This window comes from Elephantulus edwardii, unplaced genomic scaffold, assembly GCF_000299155.1.
Source record: "Elephantulus edwardii isolate Elephantulus edwardi_28Jun2011 unplaced genomic scaffold, EleEdw1.0 scaffold00026, whole genome shotgun sequence".
Taxonomy (NCBI): domain Eukaryota; kingdom Metazoa; phylum Chordata; class Mammalia; order Macroscelidea; family Macroscelididae; genus Elephantulus; species Elephantulus edwardii.
The window spans coordinates 14,719,520-14,741,690 of NW_006399776.1; the positions used below are offsets into that span (position 1 = coordinate 14,719,520).

Genomic DNA, 22,171 nt, shown 5'->3' on the forward strand with positions numbered 1-22,171 from the left:
TGAATTATTTTTTTAAAAAAAGTTAAAAAGATCAGATGTAAATATAATATTAAAATTTGATAAAACTTGATATCGAGTAGTCTGGTCTAGATGTTCATCAGTTGTCCATTCCCTGGGGAAAATATTGTCTGATTTGGGGGGAACTTCTGCCATAACTGCAAGTGGGTCTGATCTTTGCAAGTTTTGTTTCCCATTCTCTCTTGCCAGGGTAGACAATTAAAAATGTGACAGGAATTGAAGAAATAAAAGGGGTATTTTCCACCCTCCTGCTTAGCCTTATGTTTGATCTCCTTCATGACACTAGTTAGTGCTGTGCTTAACCACTGTCACACCAGTTTCTTCTGTGACTGTAGCTTCTAGGCTCTGATAACTCCATCTCCTCCCATTACTGTTGCTAATATCTAGGTTACCTCAAAATTTTCTAGTTATTTTCCAGTTTCTCCATCACTTCTGTAACCAGTTCCCTGTATTGCATTTTCTTTGTTATGAATGTATTTTATGAGGATTTATTGGACATCCTTTCTGTTTTCCTAGAAAGACCCCGAGAAACAAGTACAGTTATGACTTATATTTTATTCAGTATCCATGTTTATATTGTCAATATTTTACCTTACGCAAAAATTTTAGATTTAATATTAGCCATTCATTGAACACAATTTATACCTAACTATTAATGAGCCGTAATTATGATTCATTAGACGTTGAGAGGATGTAGTAACAATTAATGGATGATATTGTTAAATTGAATAATATCTCATGGACTGCCAAAAGAACAAATAAATCTATCTTGGGACCAGGATGCTGCTTAGAAGAATGATGAAACCTCATCTCACGTACTTTGGGCATATTGTCAAAAATCCTTAGAAAAAGACCTCATGCTGGGAAAATTGAGGACTGGCAAAAGAGAGCATGCCCCAGCGGGATGGATTGACATAGTTAGCGTAGCATGACAGAGATTGTAAAGATGGTACAGGATAGAGCAAGGCTTTGATCTGTTGCTCATGCGTCATAATTTGCTCCACAGCATGTAGCAATAACAACGGCATTGTTATATTAATTTCTCTGAAGTTAGGTATGATTGACGAGATTATGTAAATGTTTCAGTAAAGAATGTTTGTTCTCCAAAAATTACAATCTACTTCCCTCTTCTATTTTCCTGCCTCCATTCCCATTAGGAATTCAGAGCCTCTGAACTGCTTCAAAGTGGACTGGACAGATCTAAATACCTTTTGGTGAAAGAAGCCAAAATCATTGCTATGACCTGTACTCATGCTGCCTTAAAACGACATGACTTGGTCAAGTTAGGTTTCAAGGTAGTTACCTCTTCTCAGTTCCTTATTTATCATCTGTTCATGGTAGTTTTTTATTTCTCTAGTTTTTTTCTCTTGTTTTTGTTACCAGTACCATTTCCCTTAAGAACTGTCTCACCTATTACTGAAGGTCACATTTACAATAATTAAAAATTTCTGTCTTGAAAGTAGATTAAAGTTTCACATGTTTATATAGTTATGGGGCTCTAATTTACTTACAGATACTATAATAACCTGGTAGTCGAACCAAAACCTTGTAGTTGTTAAGGTAGATTAACCAGTTTAAAAAGCTCTTTAGACAGAAGTGTGAACTATGAAACAGCATTTGGTTATGGTTCCCATGTATTACACATCTTTATGCTCACACTATTTACCTATTAAGTATACATCCTTTCTGCGGTTATTTGGTCTTGGAATAAATGATATGTCTCCATATAAGGACATGGAATACTTTTATATGGAGGAATTAAAATTCATCATCTAATTAAGACAGGAGGTAAGTTATTTGAACCTGTGACTCAACTGAAATGGAATGTAATGATAGAGCAGTAAACTAGAATTTTCAAACTATAATGCTGCTAATAATACTAGCTTGAACTCTAATTACCATGCAGCTCGTTTAACTTCTCTGCAACTAATTTAGCTGTTGTTTAAAATTAGTGTTTGTGTACTGGTTTAAATTGAAAGTGAGGAAAACATTTGTTGTTGATGAAAGTAACTGACAAGTTGAAAATAATATGAGCTCACTGGAAAAAAAGGTGTTAAATAAATTCAGGGTGATGGAATTGTTGTTATCTTGGTTGAAAGGTTCTTCAGCTGTAAGGTAGGACACATAATGATAATTTATTAAGAGGTTGTGTGAACTTACTCTGGTGGTGTGAATTTACTATCCTGTTGCAGATTATTAGTGAGAATTTTTCACCTAAGTGTTTTGTTCTTCCTGACATATAAAGTATGCCTTCATTTTGTTATTAAATCATAACCATTTAATAACAAAAAAAATGACACAGTCATAGTTAGCATTCTGTATTTGCATTTTCTGCAGCCTTTCGAACATGCTTTAAAGACATAACTTATCACAGACTAGCATGAACCACTTTTTACACTTACATCATTCTGTGTATTTAAAGGTAGCCAGCATAAGTGGTGATAGTATCCCTTGTTATGTGCTTTTCAATCAAAACTGACCCGAAGTTGACCCTCTAGCTGGCTTTCAGAGGCTGTGAATAGGCGGATTGCCTATCTTTCTTCTGTGTTTTTGAACTGCCTGCCTTTGGGTTGGATGCACACTTTATCTCTAGGCCACTAGAGCTTCTGGATAATATCTCTTAAGATCTCCATAGTTTTCATTTTGATATTTTCTTTCTATCCATCTAGTTTAAAAGTTGCAAAACAAATTTAGCTACCAAAACTTGATAAAGGTAGATACATTTTGGATAAATTAATAATACAGAAATTATTGAATATGTAAACAATTCTATAAAAAGAGAAATGTTATCAAGCATTAATGATAAGTATGCTACTTTTACTTTATGCCTCAGGAGAAAAGAAAAAAATTAAGAGTTCCTAACATTGCCAGGAACTGGGCTACACAATGTAGATTAGTGGGAGGATACAGGAATTAAGTAAGCAGAAATCCAGATTGTGATGTGCTGTGAAACAAACTAACAGCACTGTGAGATAAATGTTCGATTTGGAGGTTAGACAATGCCCTATAAAGTATATTTTAAGGCTATAAGAGACCTAAACAGAGCAATATTGAGAAAATTTAGCATGTGTAAAAGGATCCAATGCAAGAATGGTTTTGTGAAATGGAATAGATCACTTGGAAAAAAGTGCAACCAGGATGCTCCTTAGAGGGAAGAGCGGCTGAAGCTTATTGAATAAAAGAAAGACGACAGATCGGAAGGAGAGGAAAGCAGGGGCTAGTTTCTCTAGAACCATGGAGGTCATAATAAAGGAATTTCCCTCTTCGACATTGAGAAGCTAATGAAAGAGTTTGAAATCTGGAGGTAATCTATCACTGCTATGTCAGTAGTTTTGAGGAGGCAAGTTAGGAAGGGAGGGGAAAGTAGTTTGTGTCAGAAGAGTAGGAGCTGAGACTAGAGTGGAAGTGGTGGTAGAAATAAGAAACATGAATTGACTGGATATCATTTCAGAGGTAAAACACACCCATTGTGGTGGGATGAGATGAAATAGATTGTGGAGAGATAATAGAATTCATTGAGGGGGTGGGAATTAACCTGAAAATACCAGTTTAGAATAAGAGTCCCTGTGGCACTGGCTGTCAAACAATTATAAATTGATTCTTGCTTATACTGAACTAGAAGAATTGATAGTGCAGTCTTAAGGAACGATGTATATAAGTGCTTCCTTGAGGTTAAAGACTTGAATTGGTAAAGCAGGGTGTGGTGATAAATAAGACTAACATTTTCTGTTTGAGTAACTTGTGTGTTTTCTTACTTATTTTTTGAATGGTGGTTATTATTTGGCTTTTAAGCTGCTTTTTATTAATTCATTTTCCTTTCTTTTCTCAGTATGACAACATTTTAATGGAGGAGGCAGCTCAGATTCTAGAGATAGAAACTTTCATACCTCTTCTTCTACAGGTAAAAAATTAAGATCTGAGTCAGAGGGAAAATAAGTTTTAAAGAATTATCAAACATCATCAGAACACTGCAAAGTTTGGGGATGATGATTCCCACAATTATGAATTAGCCTGAGTGTCATCGGTATTCTGTTTTAAGCCTATAAAATTCCTTTAATGTGCTCACTGGTTATTTAGTAATTTGAATTGTGTCCAGCAGTATTATTTAAAATTTCATAATTAATCTCTATAAAGTGATTTTTAAAAATGTTTATCATTGTAAATTAGTAAATTACATTTTTAAGCACTTTAGAAGGAAGCTTTTTCCTTTGTTAAAATGGTTTCTAGATTTGTTTCTGATATACACTGATTGCATTGCTTTTGCTAAATAATAGGAAATTAAAGTAGCTATGTAGGAATTTAAGAAAATAAGTTTTAATTCTTTGAGAAATTCCAGAACTGGTCATTGGCATAATTTTGACACAGAATGCTAGACACTTGTTTATTTACTTTTTTGAACATTCTCTTTCCCTGTGATTGCTTGCCTAATGCTAACCCTCAGCCTTTCCAGACTGTTTTGGATTACTCCACTTGTTAAAGTAGGATAGTTTCATGCTTACCTGCTTGATCCCTACATAAAGCCCTGTCCACCGTCAACCAGGAAGTGTGATGCATATACTGTATTAACAAACCATTCTATGGATATACCAGATTACTTTGTATGAAGCTGATGAATACAAAAAGTTTGTAAATGGATATAATTCGAAAACTAATAGGATAATAAAATTTGACTGTTTTGCCGTTTCTTCACTTTTCATTTCTAGAATCCTCAGGATGGATTTAGTCGACTGAAACGATGGATTATGATTGGGGATCATCATCAGTTACCTCCAGTCATTAAGAACATGGCTTTTCAGAAATACTCGAACATGGAACAGTCTCTCTTTACTCGTTTTGTTCGTGTTGGGGTTCCTACTGTGGACCTAGATGCCCAAGGGAGAGCCAGAGCAAGGTAAAGGAGACAAAGGAAATGTGAACCTGTCTTATTTTATAAACATTGTTATTAAAGCTCTTAGCAGTCCCTGCTATTCGGGAATTTAATCTAAAAACCTCAGAGTACCTTTTGTTTTTTTTCATGAGGTGTACGTGGACCAAATTAACTGTTTCCTTTCTTGCATTCATAAAGATTTCTTTTCGCGGCCTGTTCAGCTTTATTGATGTTTATTAAGTTTTATACAGTTGTTATCGTTTTGATGTCTAAAGCACAGTTTAACAGGAGAAAAGCACATTAGTTCTTACAGTGGACAGGCTCTATCTTGTAACTACCCTAAAGTTTTTCTCAGTTTATGGTCTTTTCCTTATTTTGTTTTTTCCCCATTACAACACATCTTTTGATCTCTTAACTGTCTTCACTTTTGTTGTTGGTTGTCAATCTTATTGTTGTGTACTGTTGACTCCGAACTGACCCATAGCTGACCCTCTGGCAGGTTTTCAGAGGCAGTTAATCGCGTGGGAGGAGATGGCCCAACCTTCTCCCGCAGAGCAGATGGGAGATTTAAACCATGTGTCTTTGAGATTGCAGTGTAGCTTTTTGCCACTAGGCCACTAGAGTTCCTTATTCTTTTTTTAAGGTGTAGTGATAGCATTTATATCAGAGAACACTGGAGCTGTCCTTTTTTTTGAATATTTTCACTCTTTGGGCATTTAGTTACTTGATAGAGGGTGGCAAAGTTTGAAAAAGTAAGCAAAAAAATGGGTAATATGGGCATTAAAAGGAAGCATAGTTTCTTTGAAACTTTATGTATGTATTAAGAGAAATTTGGCTAATCTTGTTTTTGTGGGTGGTTTGTTTTTGGAAAGCTTGTGCAACCTCTACAACTGGCGATACAAGAATCTCGGAAACCTGCCTCATGTGCAGCTTTTGCCAGAGTTTAGCACAGCAAATGCTGGATTGCTCTATGACTTCCAGCTCATCAATGTGGAAGATTTCCAGGGAGTTGGAGAATCTGAACCTAATCCATACTTTTATCAGGTAAGAAAAAAACATGATGCTATGAACTTTATTTTATATCTAGTTGCCTGATTTATTGTCTTAAGTCAGCCATAGCAAACTGTTTCAAATTAGGTTTCACTCACACACACACAACACAGAAAAAATTAATTTCAGGTGGATTAAATGTATATAAATAAAAGGGAAAAAACCTATAAACATACTGGAAACTATTATAAAAATTATAGAAGAATATTTAATGCAGGGATGAGAAAGGTCTTCCTACACATGTGGCCAAAAAGTAGAAATCATAAAAATATATTCCTTATTTGAGAACAGAATTTATTGTCAACATGTAACAAATGTAATTGAATTCAGAATACTTATCGCTATGTTGTTGTTGATTGCCTTCAGGTTGAGCACAACTCATAGTGACCCTATGAACAAAAGGCTGTTGAAACCCCTCTACAGCTATCAACACTTATCAAAGTTCATAGAGTTTCTGGAGACAAGTTGTTTAGGAAGTGGATGCCACTCCTGCTTCCAGACCTGTTCTAGAATGTTATTGATTGAGTCGCCTGCGATGCATAGCGACCCTGTGTACGGCAGCTCTGAATCTTTCTCTGTCCTGAGCCAGTCTCACTAATTCTGCCACACCAACCCCCCTTGCCCCAGTTACTGTATCAGTCCTTCTCATCTTGGGTCTCCCTCTCAGGCACTGTCTGTCCACCCTTCTGAGCATGATGCCCTTTATTAAGGACCAATCTCTCCTGGCCACTTATCCATATAACACTTAAAAATCACTATTTAAAAAAGTCTACACTTACAAGAGAAAAATGTGATAAGAACTAGACTATATAATTCATAAAGCAAAGGTTAATAATGTTCAACAGTAGTTAGGGTAGATTTGGGAAAGTTCTGCTTATGCAGTGCTAGTGGACAAGTAATTTAGTTTACGAATTTGTCAGTGTGATGTTAGCCTAAGGTTAGCTTTTTTTCGCTAATACTTTATCCCCTTATCTGCATCTACTGTAACTTCACATACATGATCTTGCAAATCATCAACAGGTGTGGTACTAGGATAAGAAAGAGAGTACTTCCCACACTGAGGAGCAAGACCCCTGGTGATGGTGGTGGAGAGACTGTGGCTTTACTGTGGAGAAACTTTAGCAAGGTGTAGCCTGAGATAAAGGCCACAGTTAAAGATTTCATTGCTTATAAACTGCTCTGAGGCAAACCTTGCAGGATGATTGAGGAAACCAGAGGGTTCTTGAATTTGTGATTCAGTTGGGATACTTCTTAAAAAAACCAACCCAAAACCAAATCAAAAAACTTCCCCCCATTTTTGTTCGTATTCTTGCTCTTCTTGATGGCAGCCTCTTCAGGTCCCCTGCTGACTGGCTCAGCCTTGAAGAGCTCCTTTTCCTTTGGGAGACTGAGTAGCTTCTTCAGGATCCTCTGCTTTGGGGGGAAGATTTCTTCCTCTTGGGGACACCTGGCCTTCGAGTTGTCTCTTCAGAATCACTAACCATCTTCTTAGAAAGAGATTCTTTTTCTTGGGCTTAGGGATTACTGAGCTAGACAGAGCATTCTGTTTTTGTAGGGCTCCTGGGGCTTTTTCTTTATCTTCGTTTTGAGCTTCTCACTTGTCTTCTCACAGTCCTGATCCTCAGGAGTACGGTTGAACTAAGTGCCGTTGCAGCCAGTTGTTTATTTTTCTTTTCCTTCCTTACGTGCTGTTGCTTCTGTTTCTTAGTAATCTCAGTTGCCAGTTTTTGGCCTAAGACATAACTTCTTACATGACATCCAAATTTTTTCATGGAGTCTCTCCAGTCTCATAGAAGGATAGTTGCTCCTCAACTTGCTTTTGAAGCTTTTCCGCAAATGCACACCTCTGGGATGTAGGTACCTGTGGGTGTATGTGGAGGTCCCAAGAAGTAGTCCATTTGTGAGACGTTTGTTTGCCACCTGTCAGGAGAAGCATGCTTTGTTCTTGGCAGCTGGTTGGCCAGTGAAGTTAGAGTGGAAAATGAGTTCATATTAGTGAGTGTTTCCCCTTACCTGGAAGCTTTGTTACTTTGATGGGCACTGGGAATCACTCAGACACCGGAATTGTCTCTCATCCTATGGAGACAAAATTAGAACAGCCCAGGAAATATCACAGAAGATAGAATGAATACAGACAGAATCATTAAACCAAAAAGGATTGATTGATATACAGTCATTTCAGGAGGTAACATAAGGTCAAGAACCAGTGGTATTGAAGGAAGAACTTAAAGTTCCACTGTATGCATTGGCAAAAAATATTTCTCTAGAAATTGACAGAATACCCCTTGAGTTAGTTCAGTAATGATGGTTCAGTCAGTGCTTCACGCACTCACTTATCTCTACCTGAGAAGCTGACTAGAAATGATCCGTATTTCTGCCCATTCCAAAGAAAGGTGATACAATGTGGAAATGATCAAAAAAGGTCACTAATATTACTTGCAATAAAGGTTGGCTGAAAAGAATTTCAAACAATGGCAGCAGTAAATCTATAGGAAACTGTCAGGAAGTCACACCAGATTGAGAGGAGAAAGGATATTATCATACCCAATGCTTTTGACTGAAAGCAGTGAATACCAGAAAGATTACTTAGTTTTGATTTCGTGACTGTGCTGTAAGTAAGGAGCTCTGTTGACATACAGCATTACATGTTGCCCTGCTAACTGGAAGGATCAGGAGCAGTCTCCTCCAAATAAGGTGAAAAGTCTTAGAATTGCTATGAGTCAGAATCAGCCTGATGTCAGTAGGTTTTTTTGACTGCAGAGGCATTTAGCTATATGGATCATAACAAACTGTAGACAGCATTGTGAAAAATGGGAATTCCAGAGTACTCAGTTGTGTTCTATAGAATCTGGACTAAGAGGCAGCTGTTTAAACATAACTAGAAGACATTCTGGTTTAAAGTCAGGAAAGATCCGTTTTGACTTCTTACCTCAATCTGTATGCTTTGTTGACTCTTTCCTTTAACCTCTGGGAGAGTTTGAACCAGTAGCCTTTTGATCAGCAGTCATGCTATACCATTTGTGCCATCAGGGCTCCCAAGAGCAAAAGAACTTAAGTGAGAGAAAGAACTCAAGCTGTTTGAATCAAGAATAAGTTGTTGAATAAGTCTTTTTCTGGAATTCTTGCTGTAATTTTCTTAATGCATTTACAGGAAACCCATCTTTGTGTCTTTTTTTTTTTTTAACATGTTTTTACTTACATCTGAATTTCTTTTGTCATCTAGTCCTTTGAATTTTCTCCTGAACTAATCTAAATAGCCTTATGCATGACTCCTCTCTTTTATGTCCAGTCAAGCCATTCATTTTAAGCTTCTTCCAGTCGCCCCTTAACCATAATCTCCTAACAGCAGTAAGCCAGGCTGGCCAGTTTGAGACTAGGTATACTAGGAGATACTGCAATCATCAGGAAAAGATTATGAACGAAAAAGCACCAAGAACAGTAAGGAAGAAGGAAGACCATTGTAGACTGTAGCAGAATTTTATTAATCTTTTTTGTGGTTGCTATGGTCCCAAGATTATTCGGCTTTGAAGTTAGTATCTTATTTTAACTACATTGCAATTTTCAAAGTAAAATAATTACCATAAACTGTATTTGAGACATTGGAAAGACTGATGGTGCACTGGTTGGTGCTCAGCCACTAACTAGGAGGTCTTTGCTTCATATCCACCAGTGATAGCACAGTAAAGGGTGTGTCATACATACCACATTACCAAAACTTTACAGTTTCGAAAATCATTTATGGTAGTTCTCCTCTGTCCTGTTGTTAAAGTGCCATCAAATTGACTACAAGTAATAGTGACCCTGTGAACAACAGATCCGAATCTTCCCCTTCTTGTGTTGTTCTCTGTCACTGTGTCAGTCCATCTCATTGATAGCCTCTCTTTCACTGACCTTCTGCCTTTCCCAACATTGATCTCTCTCTCCAAAGACTGTTTCCTCCTGAAAATAAGCCCAAAATAAATGAGACAAAGTTTTTACCATCCTTGCCTCCAAGGAGTACTCTGATTGGACTTCTTTCAAGACAGATTTTTTTTTTTGGCAGTCCATGGTATGTGCAGGACTCTTGACCAGCCATAAATAAAGCCATAATTCAAAGGCATTAATTCTTCTTTTGTTATCTTTATAAATTGCCTAACTTTCACATTGTCCGACTTTTCACTTTATCCTGTCTTTAAGTTGGTAATGATTTGACAGCCGTTGATTTGATCACATTCTATTTATTTCTGTTACATTAGGATACATTTATACTTCAGTTTAATAAAGGATTATTTTCTTGCCCAAATTAAGCTTTACTTCTTGTGATATCCTAAGTGATGAAATTGCTTGATAAACCAATAGCTTTGTAAAATTTAAAGCAATATAAAACACACACTTGATTATGTTTGCATTACAGAATCTTGGAGAAGCAGAATATGTAGTGGCACTTTTTATGTACATGTGTCTACTTGGTTATCCTGCTGATAAGATCAGTATTCTGACGACATATAATGGGCAAAAACATCTTATTCGTGATATCATCAACAGACGATGTGGGAGCAATCCACTGATTGGAAGACCAAATAAGGTAATAGAATGAGTACAGTATATTCTCTTCTTTATCATATTATCAAGGTGGATAGACTTATGTAAATATTGAGTCATTTCTCTTGTTCCACTTTGTCTCTTTGCTAGCTCTCTTTCAAGTTATATAAGTGAAAATGAAATAATTCTGAGGAAATCCTGTCAGTTTTGATTTTTCTGTAAACCTCTATTTGAACTACTACATTGAAGATTTTTGTTGTTAGTAATAATAAATTGATCTAAAACTTTTGGTTGGTAAAGTGATGGATGATGAAATTACATTATAGTTTATATACTATTATAGAAACATAAACTGAGGCATGTTGTGTTTTGCAAAGGTATAATTTCTACTGATTTTTATTATATGTGGCAGTGTGTTCTTTCTTGAGAAAGGAAGGTTGTAAAATACATTGAACTTTGCTGTTGTTGTCTGTTGTAGAGTCAGATCCATAGCTGACCCTCCAGCAGGTTTTCAGAGGCAGTTAATTCCTCAGGAGGAGATTGCCAAGCCTAGAATTTTAATACTTTTTTGGATACAGTACAGTGGATTAACATAAAATAAAAAGGTGCTTGATACTGTTAATATAGGATTGACTAAATTAGATAAAATAATAAAAGCATATGTGTTGTTGTGTACCATTTTGTCGGAACTGACTCATAGCAGACGTTCCAGTGAGTTTTCAGAGGCAGTGAATTTGCACAGGAAGAGATTGTCCCTCTTTCTCCCGCAGAGAAGCTGGAGGATTTGAAGCATGTGCCTTTTGGTTGGTAATGTGATTCCTTGCCACTATGCCACCAGAGCTTCATAGGTAGTATTAATAATAAAACTAGCACTTTGTGTATCTGTTTATTTAAATTAGCTTTTACTTTTTCTTGAAAATCATCCAAAAGCAACAATGGGAAATGAGAAGAGGAGGGCACAGACTTCATTTTTAGTGAGATGCCCAGATCAGGTCGCTAAAGTTAGGCAGACAATGTGGGGGAGAAAATAAAGAGACTAGTCTTGAAAACGGATGAGGAAGAGAACAGTTTAAAAGTAATATATTATAAGGTGTTATGATTATCATAAGAGTCCGGAATGAAGGTTGCAGAGTGAAGTTTATTCGGGGGGAGGGGGGGTTGGGGTTGTATACCAATGAAAGAATTTTTCTTTTACTTTTCGAAGAGAAGAGTGAACTGGGGGGTGGGGGGTGGAGGGAGAGCGGAGAGAAAAGTGAAATAGTGAATGAATGGAAATCCAGAATCTGCAAATGTTCATTAAAATTAATAATAAAAAAAATTTTAAGAAAAAGGCCTAAAAGCGCAAACAAAAAAAAAATGAAAATGAGAGATAAAGGAGTGCTAACATGGAAATTTTGAAACCTTCCTGAAATTCCTTTTGTTTTCAATCCCTACAAAAAAGTACTATGAAGATTAATTAACTTTTTTTGGCATAGAAGTAGTATAGATGATTCCTATTACTGTTGTGTGCTGCTAAGTAAAATGTCAGAACTGACTCATAACTGACTCTCTAATAGGTTTTCAGAGGCTGTAAATTGCACAAGAGGAGATTGCTCATCTTTCTCCCATGAAGCAGCTGGTGGATTTGAACCACCTGCCTTTGGCAGTACAACTCCTTACAACCAAGTCACCAGAGCTCCGTAATGAGTTCTAGAGATATGTGACTGAGATAGTTCACTCAGCCATTATGTCCTCCAGGGTCTCCCATGTTGTGTAATGTTTTACAGGTTCATTGTTTTTCGGTGCTGTGTAGTATTCCATTGTGTGAATTTTCCAATCCCACAAGCAGTGAATAAGGCCTCCAGTTTCTTCACAAGCTCATCAGCATTTTGCTGCTCTGTTGAACTTTGCTGTTGTTATTGGGATGAAATAATATCTCATAGTTGTTTTTATCTCTAAAGATTTTTAATTGTGTTTTTTTAAAATAAACCACAGTTTCTTTTCTTCTTCTTCCTAGGTGACAACTGTTGACAGATTCCAGGGTCAGCAGAATGATTATATTCTTCTTTCTCTAGTTCGAACCAGAGCAGTGGGCCACCTGAGGTATGTAAAAAAAAGAATAATACTGTGATAATTTTGAATTTTCACTTAATTGCATCAAGTTGGAACCAACTCCTAGGTGATTCTTAGTGGTTTTTAAGAAGCTATAAATCATGTAGGAGGTAATTGCCTATCTTTTCTTCTGGCACAACTGGTGGATTTGAACCACTTGTCTTTCAGTTCATAGGACAATTTCTTACTAGGCCACTTTGCTACCTATTTTATTAACTGCTTTTGAGTTTAAATATCTAAGTAGTTTTCTTGTTTCTTTAAATGAACATTATTATGACAGCTATCAGTACTTTCTATTAGAATGTAACCATACCATATTCTTTGCATGATTAACCATTTTAATTGCTGCTGAAATGTTTTGGCCCTATACTATTACCCTCTGATATCATGTATCTCTCATTTCCATTGCTTCTATAAACAATAAATCACCATCTCTTCTCTTAGGAAATTGATTTAATGGTTTTCACTTTTTTACTCTTCAGTAACATGTGGAGATACTATTTATCATAAAATGTTAATTTATCTGTCCTTTATCTGCTGAAAACTTTAATGTCAAAAGTTAAGGGAGGGGAACTCTGGTGGCCTAGTGGCAAGAAGCTGCAACTACAATCCCAGAGGTGCACGGTTCGAATCCACCAGATGCTCTGCCGGGGAAGGAGGGGCAATCTCCTCCTGTACCAGTCAGATCTGATTTGACGGTACACGCACACAAAAATAATGAAATAAAATAAAAAAAATAAAAAAAAAAGTTAAGGGAGTAAAATCTCTTTGGAGTAAATATTTCACTTCATGATGTTGCCACTTTTTCTCTCCCCAGCCTTTTCAACTTCAGTGTTAAAGGATAAAGGAGACATTTGTTCTCCCAGGATTAAGAATTGTCAGAACAAACAATAATCTATTTTTATCATTCATTGTGATGTATTTATGTGTTAGAGATTTATGGGAATAATATCTTCTTATTACTAAGCAGCTGTTTAGTTTTATAGAAATCTTCATTTCATGACTTGGTAGCAAAACTAAAGGGAGCATTTATTGTTTTACTTGGTGGTTATAAAAAGAAATTTAGCTTTCATAACGCCATTAAGTCAAGATCCCTCTGGAGCTTAAGCCAGTGATAGATTCCATTAGACTGATAACTTTTATGTAAGGGTAAGCAAAGACTTAATGTCCCAAAGATTGTTTCAAGACTTTAGCATTATCAAATATGATTTATTTTGGCATATTTATTTGAATCTTAGGCATGTAATTGGAGACTTTTATTAAAAGAAGCTCCTTTATCACTGTAAGATTGATAGCTGTGTGTAGTTTATATAAATAAAAGCTGTTGGGGAAAAAAAATGACAGTTAAATACCCCTCTGTGTACTGCTCCAAAGTCACTTTATTTACTCTGCCTAGATTCAGAGTTCCCAATAGCCTGTGGATAGACATAGCTGTGTACTGGTTGTGATCTCTGTCATGATGCAGAAAAGTTCGCCAGGCATGTAATTTCTCGTACAGTTTAAGATACTGTTGTCTTCTTGTAGGTAGCCTTACATTTAGACAGTGTAGAGGGGGGAAAAGGGAGATCTGGTGGCCTAGTGGAAAGAAACTAGACTGCAATCCTGAAGTCAAGCAGTTCAAATCCACCAGCTGCTCCACAGGAGAAGGATAGGTAGTCTCCTCCCATACAATTAATTACCCACCAGAGGGTCAGCTATGGGTCGGTTCCGACTCAGTGGTACTCAGCAATAGCAACAATATGGGGATGGGGGAAGGAATTTAGCCCATCTCTACTCTCTACCTTCTGTAATATCCTTAAGGGATTCTACTGGATATAAAAGGGAGAAAAGATTATAGTAATACAATGATTGCTATGAAACTAGAGTGTAGGTCACTTCTCTCCCACCTCCCCCCCCCAACATAAGTTTTAACCATCATTTTCTTAATAAAGAATTTACATGAGAATTCAGACTAAGTCTTTCTAGTGGTTTAATAATAGTTTATGATAAAACCATATGTCTATATCGATGTATCTATATCACCACCCACTGTTGCACGAGAGCTTCCTTACTAAAATACATTTTATGTAATACATGAAATCATACTTAAAATAGAGACTTTGTTGTAAATTATCTCAGATATTTTAAAAAGAAAATCTTATGACTCTTAGGGAAGCTCTGGTGGCCTCCTGGATAAGGAGTTGTGCTGCCAACCAGAGGCACAAAGTTCAAACCCACCATTTGTTTTGTGGGAAACAGATGGGCAATCTCCTGTGTGATTTATTGCTTCTGAAAATTCACCAGAGGTCAACTGTGAGCTGGTTCTGACTCAACACCATGTAACAATCACCTAGCTATTGTAAAAGGTTGTTTTTTTTTAAAATGGACATTGCTCATGAAATAGCTCGCTACATGTGTCCGTTTAATCATTTTTATTACTATTTACGGGAGGGTTGAGTACCTTTTGTAGGCAGACCTTAAGAATTTGAAGGCAGGAAACTGAACTGTACTGACTTTGTACTAAATTTTTTCATAAGAATACTTTGTACTAAATACTTGTGCTAAATTACTTTGGCCTTTTAATTAGTACATTGTTTAACTTGGGCTTATTATTATTACTTGGTTTATTGTTGCACTTATTAACAAAGTGGCTCTTCTGTGTTTATTAAGACTAACTTTTATTGCCATAGGTTTACAGAATTATTAGAATATGTTTTTTAAAAAAGAAAATTAAAAATGTTTAAGTAAGTATTGTTTACTCATACTGAAGTGTGTTGATTGTTTCTTTCCTAAAGGGATGTGCGTCGCTTAGTGGTCGCCATGTCACGAGCCAGACTTGGACTTTATATCTTTGCCAGAGTGTCCCTCTTCCAAAACTGCTTTGAACTAACTCCAGCTTTCAGCCAGCTCACAGCTCGCCCACTGCAGTTACATATCATTCCAACAGAGCCTTTCCCAACCACGAGAAAGGTAGGATTTCTTTCTCGGTGGTATTGTAGTGCAATGTTTATAAGAATGAGAAATTGAGATTATCTCAAATAATCTGATCACTGGTTTAAAGTTCTTCTTAGGTTTTTTATATTTTTTTGTTTAAAAGCAATAGTTTTACCTAGCAATAGAATACTTAGCATCCATTAAACAGTTTGTACTTTTGTTGTTGTTGTTTTTGTTGTTTACCATCAAATAGGATCCAGCCTAGCACAAGAGGAGATTGCTGCTCTTTCTGCAGCAGAATTTATGGTGGATTTAACAGTGTGCGTTTGGGATTGCAGCACAACTTCTTTCCACTAGGCCACCAGGGCTCCCTTAGTTTGTACTTTATGTACATTATTCTATTTCATCTCAAAACCAGCTCAAGAAAGTTTTCCTTATATCTCTACTTTACATACCAGAAAACTAAGGGTGAAAGAAGTGAAATAGTTTGGGCAGAAGTCTAGGAAGTGAAAGAGCCAGTTTTTCTAAAAGCCAAGCAGTTTTACTTCAGAGTCCAGGTTAACTCTCCATGGCTGTGTAAGAACTTAACTAACTACTCGATGAATCCTGTAGGAAAAACACAAGTCATGGAGTCTGCTTAAAGTAAAAACAGTGACTTTTATGATGAGTAATACGAGTAAATAAATAACAATTTGAGAACTGGGAAAATAGAGAGTATGCTCCTAGCATGGTGCTCTGCTGTCTTTAACCAATTAGAGGGTTTTATACCTGGAGAAACAAAGGAAAGATAACAAGTTTATACCTGGAGAAACAAAGGAAAGATAACAAGTTAATGATTGTAGATAAATCACCTTTAGTTTGAAGTTCTTTGAAATGTAAAGTCTGGCCATCTGGTTTGACACTTGTCCATATTGCACTTGTAGTTAGTCAGCTGTTCATGATAGCTTGTACACGGGTGGTATGATGTTTAAGCATTTGACTGTTAATGGAAAGATTGACAGCTTGAACCTACCAGCTACTTCATGGGAAGAAGTTTTGACAGTCTACTTCCTTAAAGATTTATGGTGTTGGAAACTCTCTGGAAAAGTTCTACTCTGTCTTATAGGTCCTCTAAATCAGAGTCAGCAGTGGGCTTGGATTTTTTTTTTTTTTTTTTATTTTTCCAGGAGCAACAGACTGTTCACTTGGTCTCAAATGGTTTACATCCTGACCAGTTGGTTAGGTGTGAACACATTCTTCTCAAAAATAATTGTTTACTGATAAACTCTTCCTAAATTATATGTTCCATTCTGACTTTGGTTTCCAGGAAATACATGTTGGACCCATCATTCTTTTTATTAATGGTGGCTAAACTTCCATCATTCTTTTCTAAAATTACTGATCTGTTGTTTTTTAGCAAAACACAGTGGACACTTATAAGAATGGCAGGCTACAATTTTAAAGCAGAACTTAAGCAAAAATTAAAATGGAGGCTGATTTAGCATAAGAGCAAGCTCTTTCTTATTAATGGGTTGTCTCAATTACTATTTTAGACACTCTTAGTCAGCCTATAAGAACTTTATAAACCAACTACCATGGTAGAAAAGCCCACATCGTCCTTAAAATGAGATTGAGAATTTATTCAGGAGCAAGGGGCGAAGTGCTTTCAAATATAAGGAGACACCAGTCTATATAAATCAAAACTTTTTAACGAAATAACTTCTAATAAAGATAGTTATAATCCAGTAAACAAAGAAATTGTAATACATTTGTTTGATTGGCTAGTGTTTGGTTGTAGTCACAAAGAGTTAGGGTCACGTATTGGGTTTTGATTCGATAGTTGAGTATAGAGTCTTCCAGTGATTGAGTTCAGCAACTAATTGCAGATTTTTTCCATTAAAATCACATTCTCTTCAGGTTGGGATCATAGAACATCACTTGTACATCACACCAACAGCTTTCATTAAATAGCTGGGAAATTACTTAAAAAAAAAAAAAATGGGAAATTGTCAATATAATTTTGGTACCAGGACTGCATTTCTCCCTTGTTAAGCAAAAACCAATTAGTAATCTAATAAATTTAGTAAGACCAACATCAAGACCCTTTGCAAGTATTTTTTTTAATTGTGTCCTTGTCATTAAGAAATACATCTTAAAAAAAAAATAACTACATCTTGGATCAATTTTATCCAAAAGATAGTTGTGTCCAGATTTTCTTCCTTAAAATGTATCCTGACTTTGTCAGAGAAATTACTTCTCAATTTCCAGATAACATGAACTTATAAAAGATTCAGGTTAACTTTGTTGTATGTAGCAAAGCAAATACCAAGTGCTAGGCAGACATACAAATAAAAAGATCAGTTTAATTCAGCAAACACCAAGTTTAATTCGTTCTATCAAAAGGCTTTATGAAATTTTCCTTTACACTCCTTAGTTTATAAACTAAAATTAAACTACTTAGTTTCTAAAACTCCCTCTTCCCCTCCTCCCAAGATCCTTTCTCACCCCTGCCTACTGTAATAACCAGTCTATACAGTTTCTAGTTTACCTTTATTATACTCTTTTTGCCAAAAAGATGTACAAACAAACCTGTGTATTCTTTCTTATGTGTTGGGTAGAATTTTCTCCACTTTGCATTTTTTTTTTAATTTTTTATTATTATTATTCTTTTCCATGAACATCTACAGAGATTTTGGAATTCCATTCATTCATTCATTGTTGCACTTTTCTCCCTACCCACCCCCCACCCCCACCAACAGTTCGCTCCTCTCCTTGAAAAGCAAAAGACAAACTCCTTCATTGGTACATAATCCCCTCCACCACCCCGCACATCCCCAACCCCCCCCCAAGGTATACTCCACTCTGCAACCCTCATTCCGGACTCTTACGATAATCATAATGCCCTAAAATATATTAATTTTAAACTATTCTCTCCCTTATCGGCTTCATTGGCATTTTTCATTTAATACTGTGTCCTTAAATGTTCATGTTGTAGTTCTTCGTCTTACCAATTTAAAAATATTTGATATTGTATAATACTAAATACATCATTTTTAGTATTTTCTCTTTCACCATGACCCCCCCCCCCTTAAGAAATGCTGCTATGGGAAGAATAGAAAAAAAGGGTCAGAAGATCATGATGAATGAGATCATATAAAACCTTGGGTGTTGGTACACATTTCTAGCTCTGGAGACTGATTATTAAAAGGGGCAGATTCTTATACAAGTGCCACAGAGATATATCTGGAGTGTATTTGTGTTATACCAGTGAACAAAAAGTTTAGCTGCAAGTGTGTTCCTCTAACCTTGCATAAGAATTTGCTGGAGTGTGTTAAACATGACGACCTGGGAGCTGCTCCTGAGATGCAGTACTGGCCCCTCTGCTCTTCCAGCCTGCACACTGCCCTGTCTCTAGTAAAGGAAGGGGAAGTGTTCTCAGCTCTCTTAGCGTCTGAGATACTTCACTCAGTACTTTTCTTTTTGCTTTCTTTTAGAATGGAGAAAGACCGCCTCATGAAGTCCAGATAATAAAGAACATGCCTCAGATGGCAAATTTTGTGTACAATATGTACATGCATTTAATACAAACAACACATCATTATCATCAGGTGAGCTTTTGATAAATTATTTTCTTTTTCTTAGTGTAGGGAGATCTGTTTTATAAAATAAATATTCATGTAAAATTCATATTCATTAAGTATGTTCATGTACATATATGTGGCAAGCAATAAATTCTACATATTTAAAGTATTCTTTCTAAATTTTATCATGCAATAAGTGAAAATTTGCAGAACAAATTCATTTCCTATTCAATAATTTATACACATTTTGTTTCATGACATTACTTAAAATCCCACCAATGTAACTCTTCTGTTTTCTCTTTCCATTTGCCCTTCTTTCCTGTCCCCTGATGCCTTCTGAACTTGGTTTTTGTGGAGGCCTACCCTTTTAATCTCTTATGATTGATTGTTATAAAAGATCGTTCTTCATAGTTACTAGTCTTCGCTTTATAAGCCTGACTGTTGTTTGAAATATAATCTCTGGGAATGGTTTGAAAGTTTTATCTAAGGGCCATAGACTCAAGGATTCTACTAGTCTCTATAATTAGGAAGTCTGGTCATTTTTTATCACTGATATTTACCATTATATGGATATATCACAATTTGTTTAGCGTTCATATGTTGAAGGACATTTGAGTTGTTTCAAGTTTGACTGTTATTCAAGTAAAGCTACAATGAGTGTTCTTTATTAAATCTTTTATTATTTCTGCTTTCATTTCTCTTGAGTAAATACTTAACTGTGAAATTACTAGATAATATGATAGGTGGTGTTATATACCAGCGAGTTGGAACTGACTCAAAGACAATCCTCCAGTGGGTTTTCAGAGACTGTAAATCACATGGAATTTAACTTCCCACCTTTGTTCCATGGAGAAGCTGGCAGATTTGAACTGCATGGCTTTCGGTTGACAGTGCAATTTCTTACCACTAGACCACCAGAGCTCCCTGGATAATATGGTAAGTCTGGATAGAGCACCGAAAAGCCAAAGCAAAGAGAAGAAATCAAGAAGTTAAGGAGCTGACTAGATGATTTCAAAGGTCCACTCGGAAGACAAGGCAAAATATCATAATAAAATGTGCAAGGAGCGAGAGTCGGAAAACCAAAAGGGCTGAACTCGCTCAGCATTTCTTAAGCTGCAAGAACTGAAGAATAAGTTCAGGCTACGAGTTGCAATGCTTAATGATGCTATGGACAGAATATTGAATGATTCAGGAAGCATTAAAAGAAGATGGAAGGAGTATACAGAGTCATTGTACCAAAAATAATTGGCTGACACAGAAGAATTCAGGAAACAACATATGATGAAGAAGCAATGGCGATAAAGGAGGAAGTTTAGCTTCTCTGAAGAACTTGGCAATAAATAAATCCCCAGGAATTGATGGATTACCAATTGACGTATTTCAGCAAGCAGATGCTGTCCTGGATGTGCTCACCAAGTTGTGCCAAGAAATCTGGAGGACAACTACTTGGCCAACTGACTGGAAGAGATCCATATTTATTCCCGTTCCAAAATAAAAGTGTGGAAATTATTGTACAATATCACGAATATCACACACTAGCAAAATCCTGCTGAAGATTATCCAGAAAAGATATGAACAGTACATTGACAGAGAACAACCAGAAATACAAGCTGGGTTTAGAAGAGGTCGTGGCACTTGGAACATTATTGCCAATGTCAAATGGATCTTGGCAGTGAGCAGAGAGTGCCAGAAGAATGTATTGGAAGTCTTAGCGATAGCAGTAAGGCAAGAGAAGGAAATAAGAGGTATCCAAATTGGCAAAGAGGAGGTAAAATTATCTCCATATGCAGATGAGATGATCGTATACTTAGAAAATCCTAAAGACTCAGAAAACAAACAAACAAAAAAACCCCCACTACTGGACATAGTTGACCAATTCAATAAAGTGGCAGGATTCAAGATCAGCATATAAAAGTCAGTTGGATTTCTCTAAAGTGACAAAGAGAATACAGAACTGGAGCTAAGAAAAACAGTACCCTTCACAATAGCTAATCACAAGATTAAATACTTACTGGGAATACATTTCACCAGAAGCACAAAGGATCTATACAAAGAAAATTATAAAACTTTACTACAAGAAACAAACAAACAAAGACCTGGAGACATGGAAGAATATCCCTTGCTCATGGATAGGAAGACTCAGTAATGTGAAAAGGACAGTACTACCAAAAACAGTTTACACATTCAATGCAATCCCAATACAAATACAAATTCCATTCTTCAAGAGATGAAAAAAGCAATCCCCAATTTCATTTGGGATGAAAAGAGCCCCTCAATAAGCAAAGTACTCTTTAAAAAGAGAAAAAAGGTAAGAGAAATCTCACTCCCTGATTTCAAATCCTACTACACTTCTATGGTGGTCAAGACAGCATGGTACTGGTACAATGACAGACACATAGATCAATGGAATAGAATTAAGAATCCAGAAATGAGCCCGTCTACCTATGGTCAACTGATTTTTGACAAGGAGATGAAGTCAGTTAAGTGAGGAAACGACAGCCTTTTTAACAAATGGTGTTGGCAAAATTGGAAAACTATCTGTTGAAAATTCAAGCAAGATCCACACCTCACTCCATATACAAAAACCAACTCAAAGTGGATCATGGACCTAGGACTAAAACCAAAACTATTAACTTCTTAAGCTCAAGGAACTGAAGAACAAATTTAAACCTAGAGTTGCTTTAATCAATTAGGCAGAATATTAAATGATCCAGGAGGTAGTAAAAGAAGATGGAAGGAATATACTGAGTCATTGTATCAAAAGGAATTGGCAGATACAGAAGAATTCAATGAAATAACATTTGAGCAAGAGCCTATGGTGATGAAGGAAGAAGTTCAAGCTGCTTTGAAGAGAATAGCAAAAAAATAAAGCCCCAGGAATAGATGGTATACCAATTGAAGTATTTCAGCTGACAGATGCTGCCCTGGATGTGCTTACCAACTTGTGCCAAGAAATCTGGAGAACAACCACCTGGCCAACTGACTGGAAGAGATCTATATTTGTTCCCATTCCAAAGGAGGGTGACCCAATTGAGTGTGGAAACTACAGAACAATATCATTGATTTCACATGCAAACAAGATTCTACTGAAGATTATCCAAAAACGACTGGAACAGTAGAAGTCCAGGCTGGGTTTAGAAGGGGTCGTGGT

General features: G+C 36.3%; 1 protein-coding gene across 1 annotated transcript in view; it reads left to right on the plus strand.

The window, feature by feature from the left end:
* AQR (aquarius intron-binding spliceosomal factor) overlaps positions 1-22,171 on the plus strand; it is a 124,342-nt gene that overhangs the window by 99,687 nt on the left and 2,484 nt on the right. The window contains exons 27-34 of the mRNA XM_006883231.1: positions 1,176-1,313; positions 3,848-3,919; positions 4,722-4,909; positions 5,758-5,929; positions 10,329-10,499; positions 12,453-12,538; positions 15,322-15,496; positions 18,934-19,047. Coding sequence (XP_006883293.1) covers positions 1,176-1,313; positions 3,848-3,919; positions 4,722-4,909; positions 5,758-5,929; positions 10,329-10,499; positions 12,453-12,538; positions 15,322-15,496; positions 18,934-19,047 — 1,116 coding nt within the window. The remainder of the gene's footprint in view (positions 1-1,175; positions 1,314-3,847; positions 3,920-4,721; positions 4,910-5,757; positions 5,930-10,328; positions 10,500-12,452; positions 12,539-15,321; positions 15,497-18,933; positions 19,048-22,171) is intronic.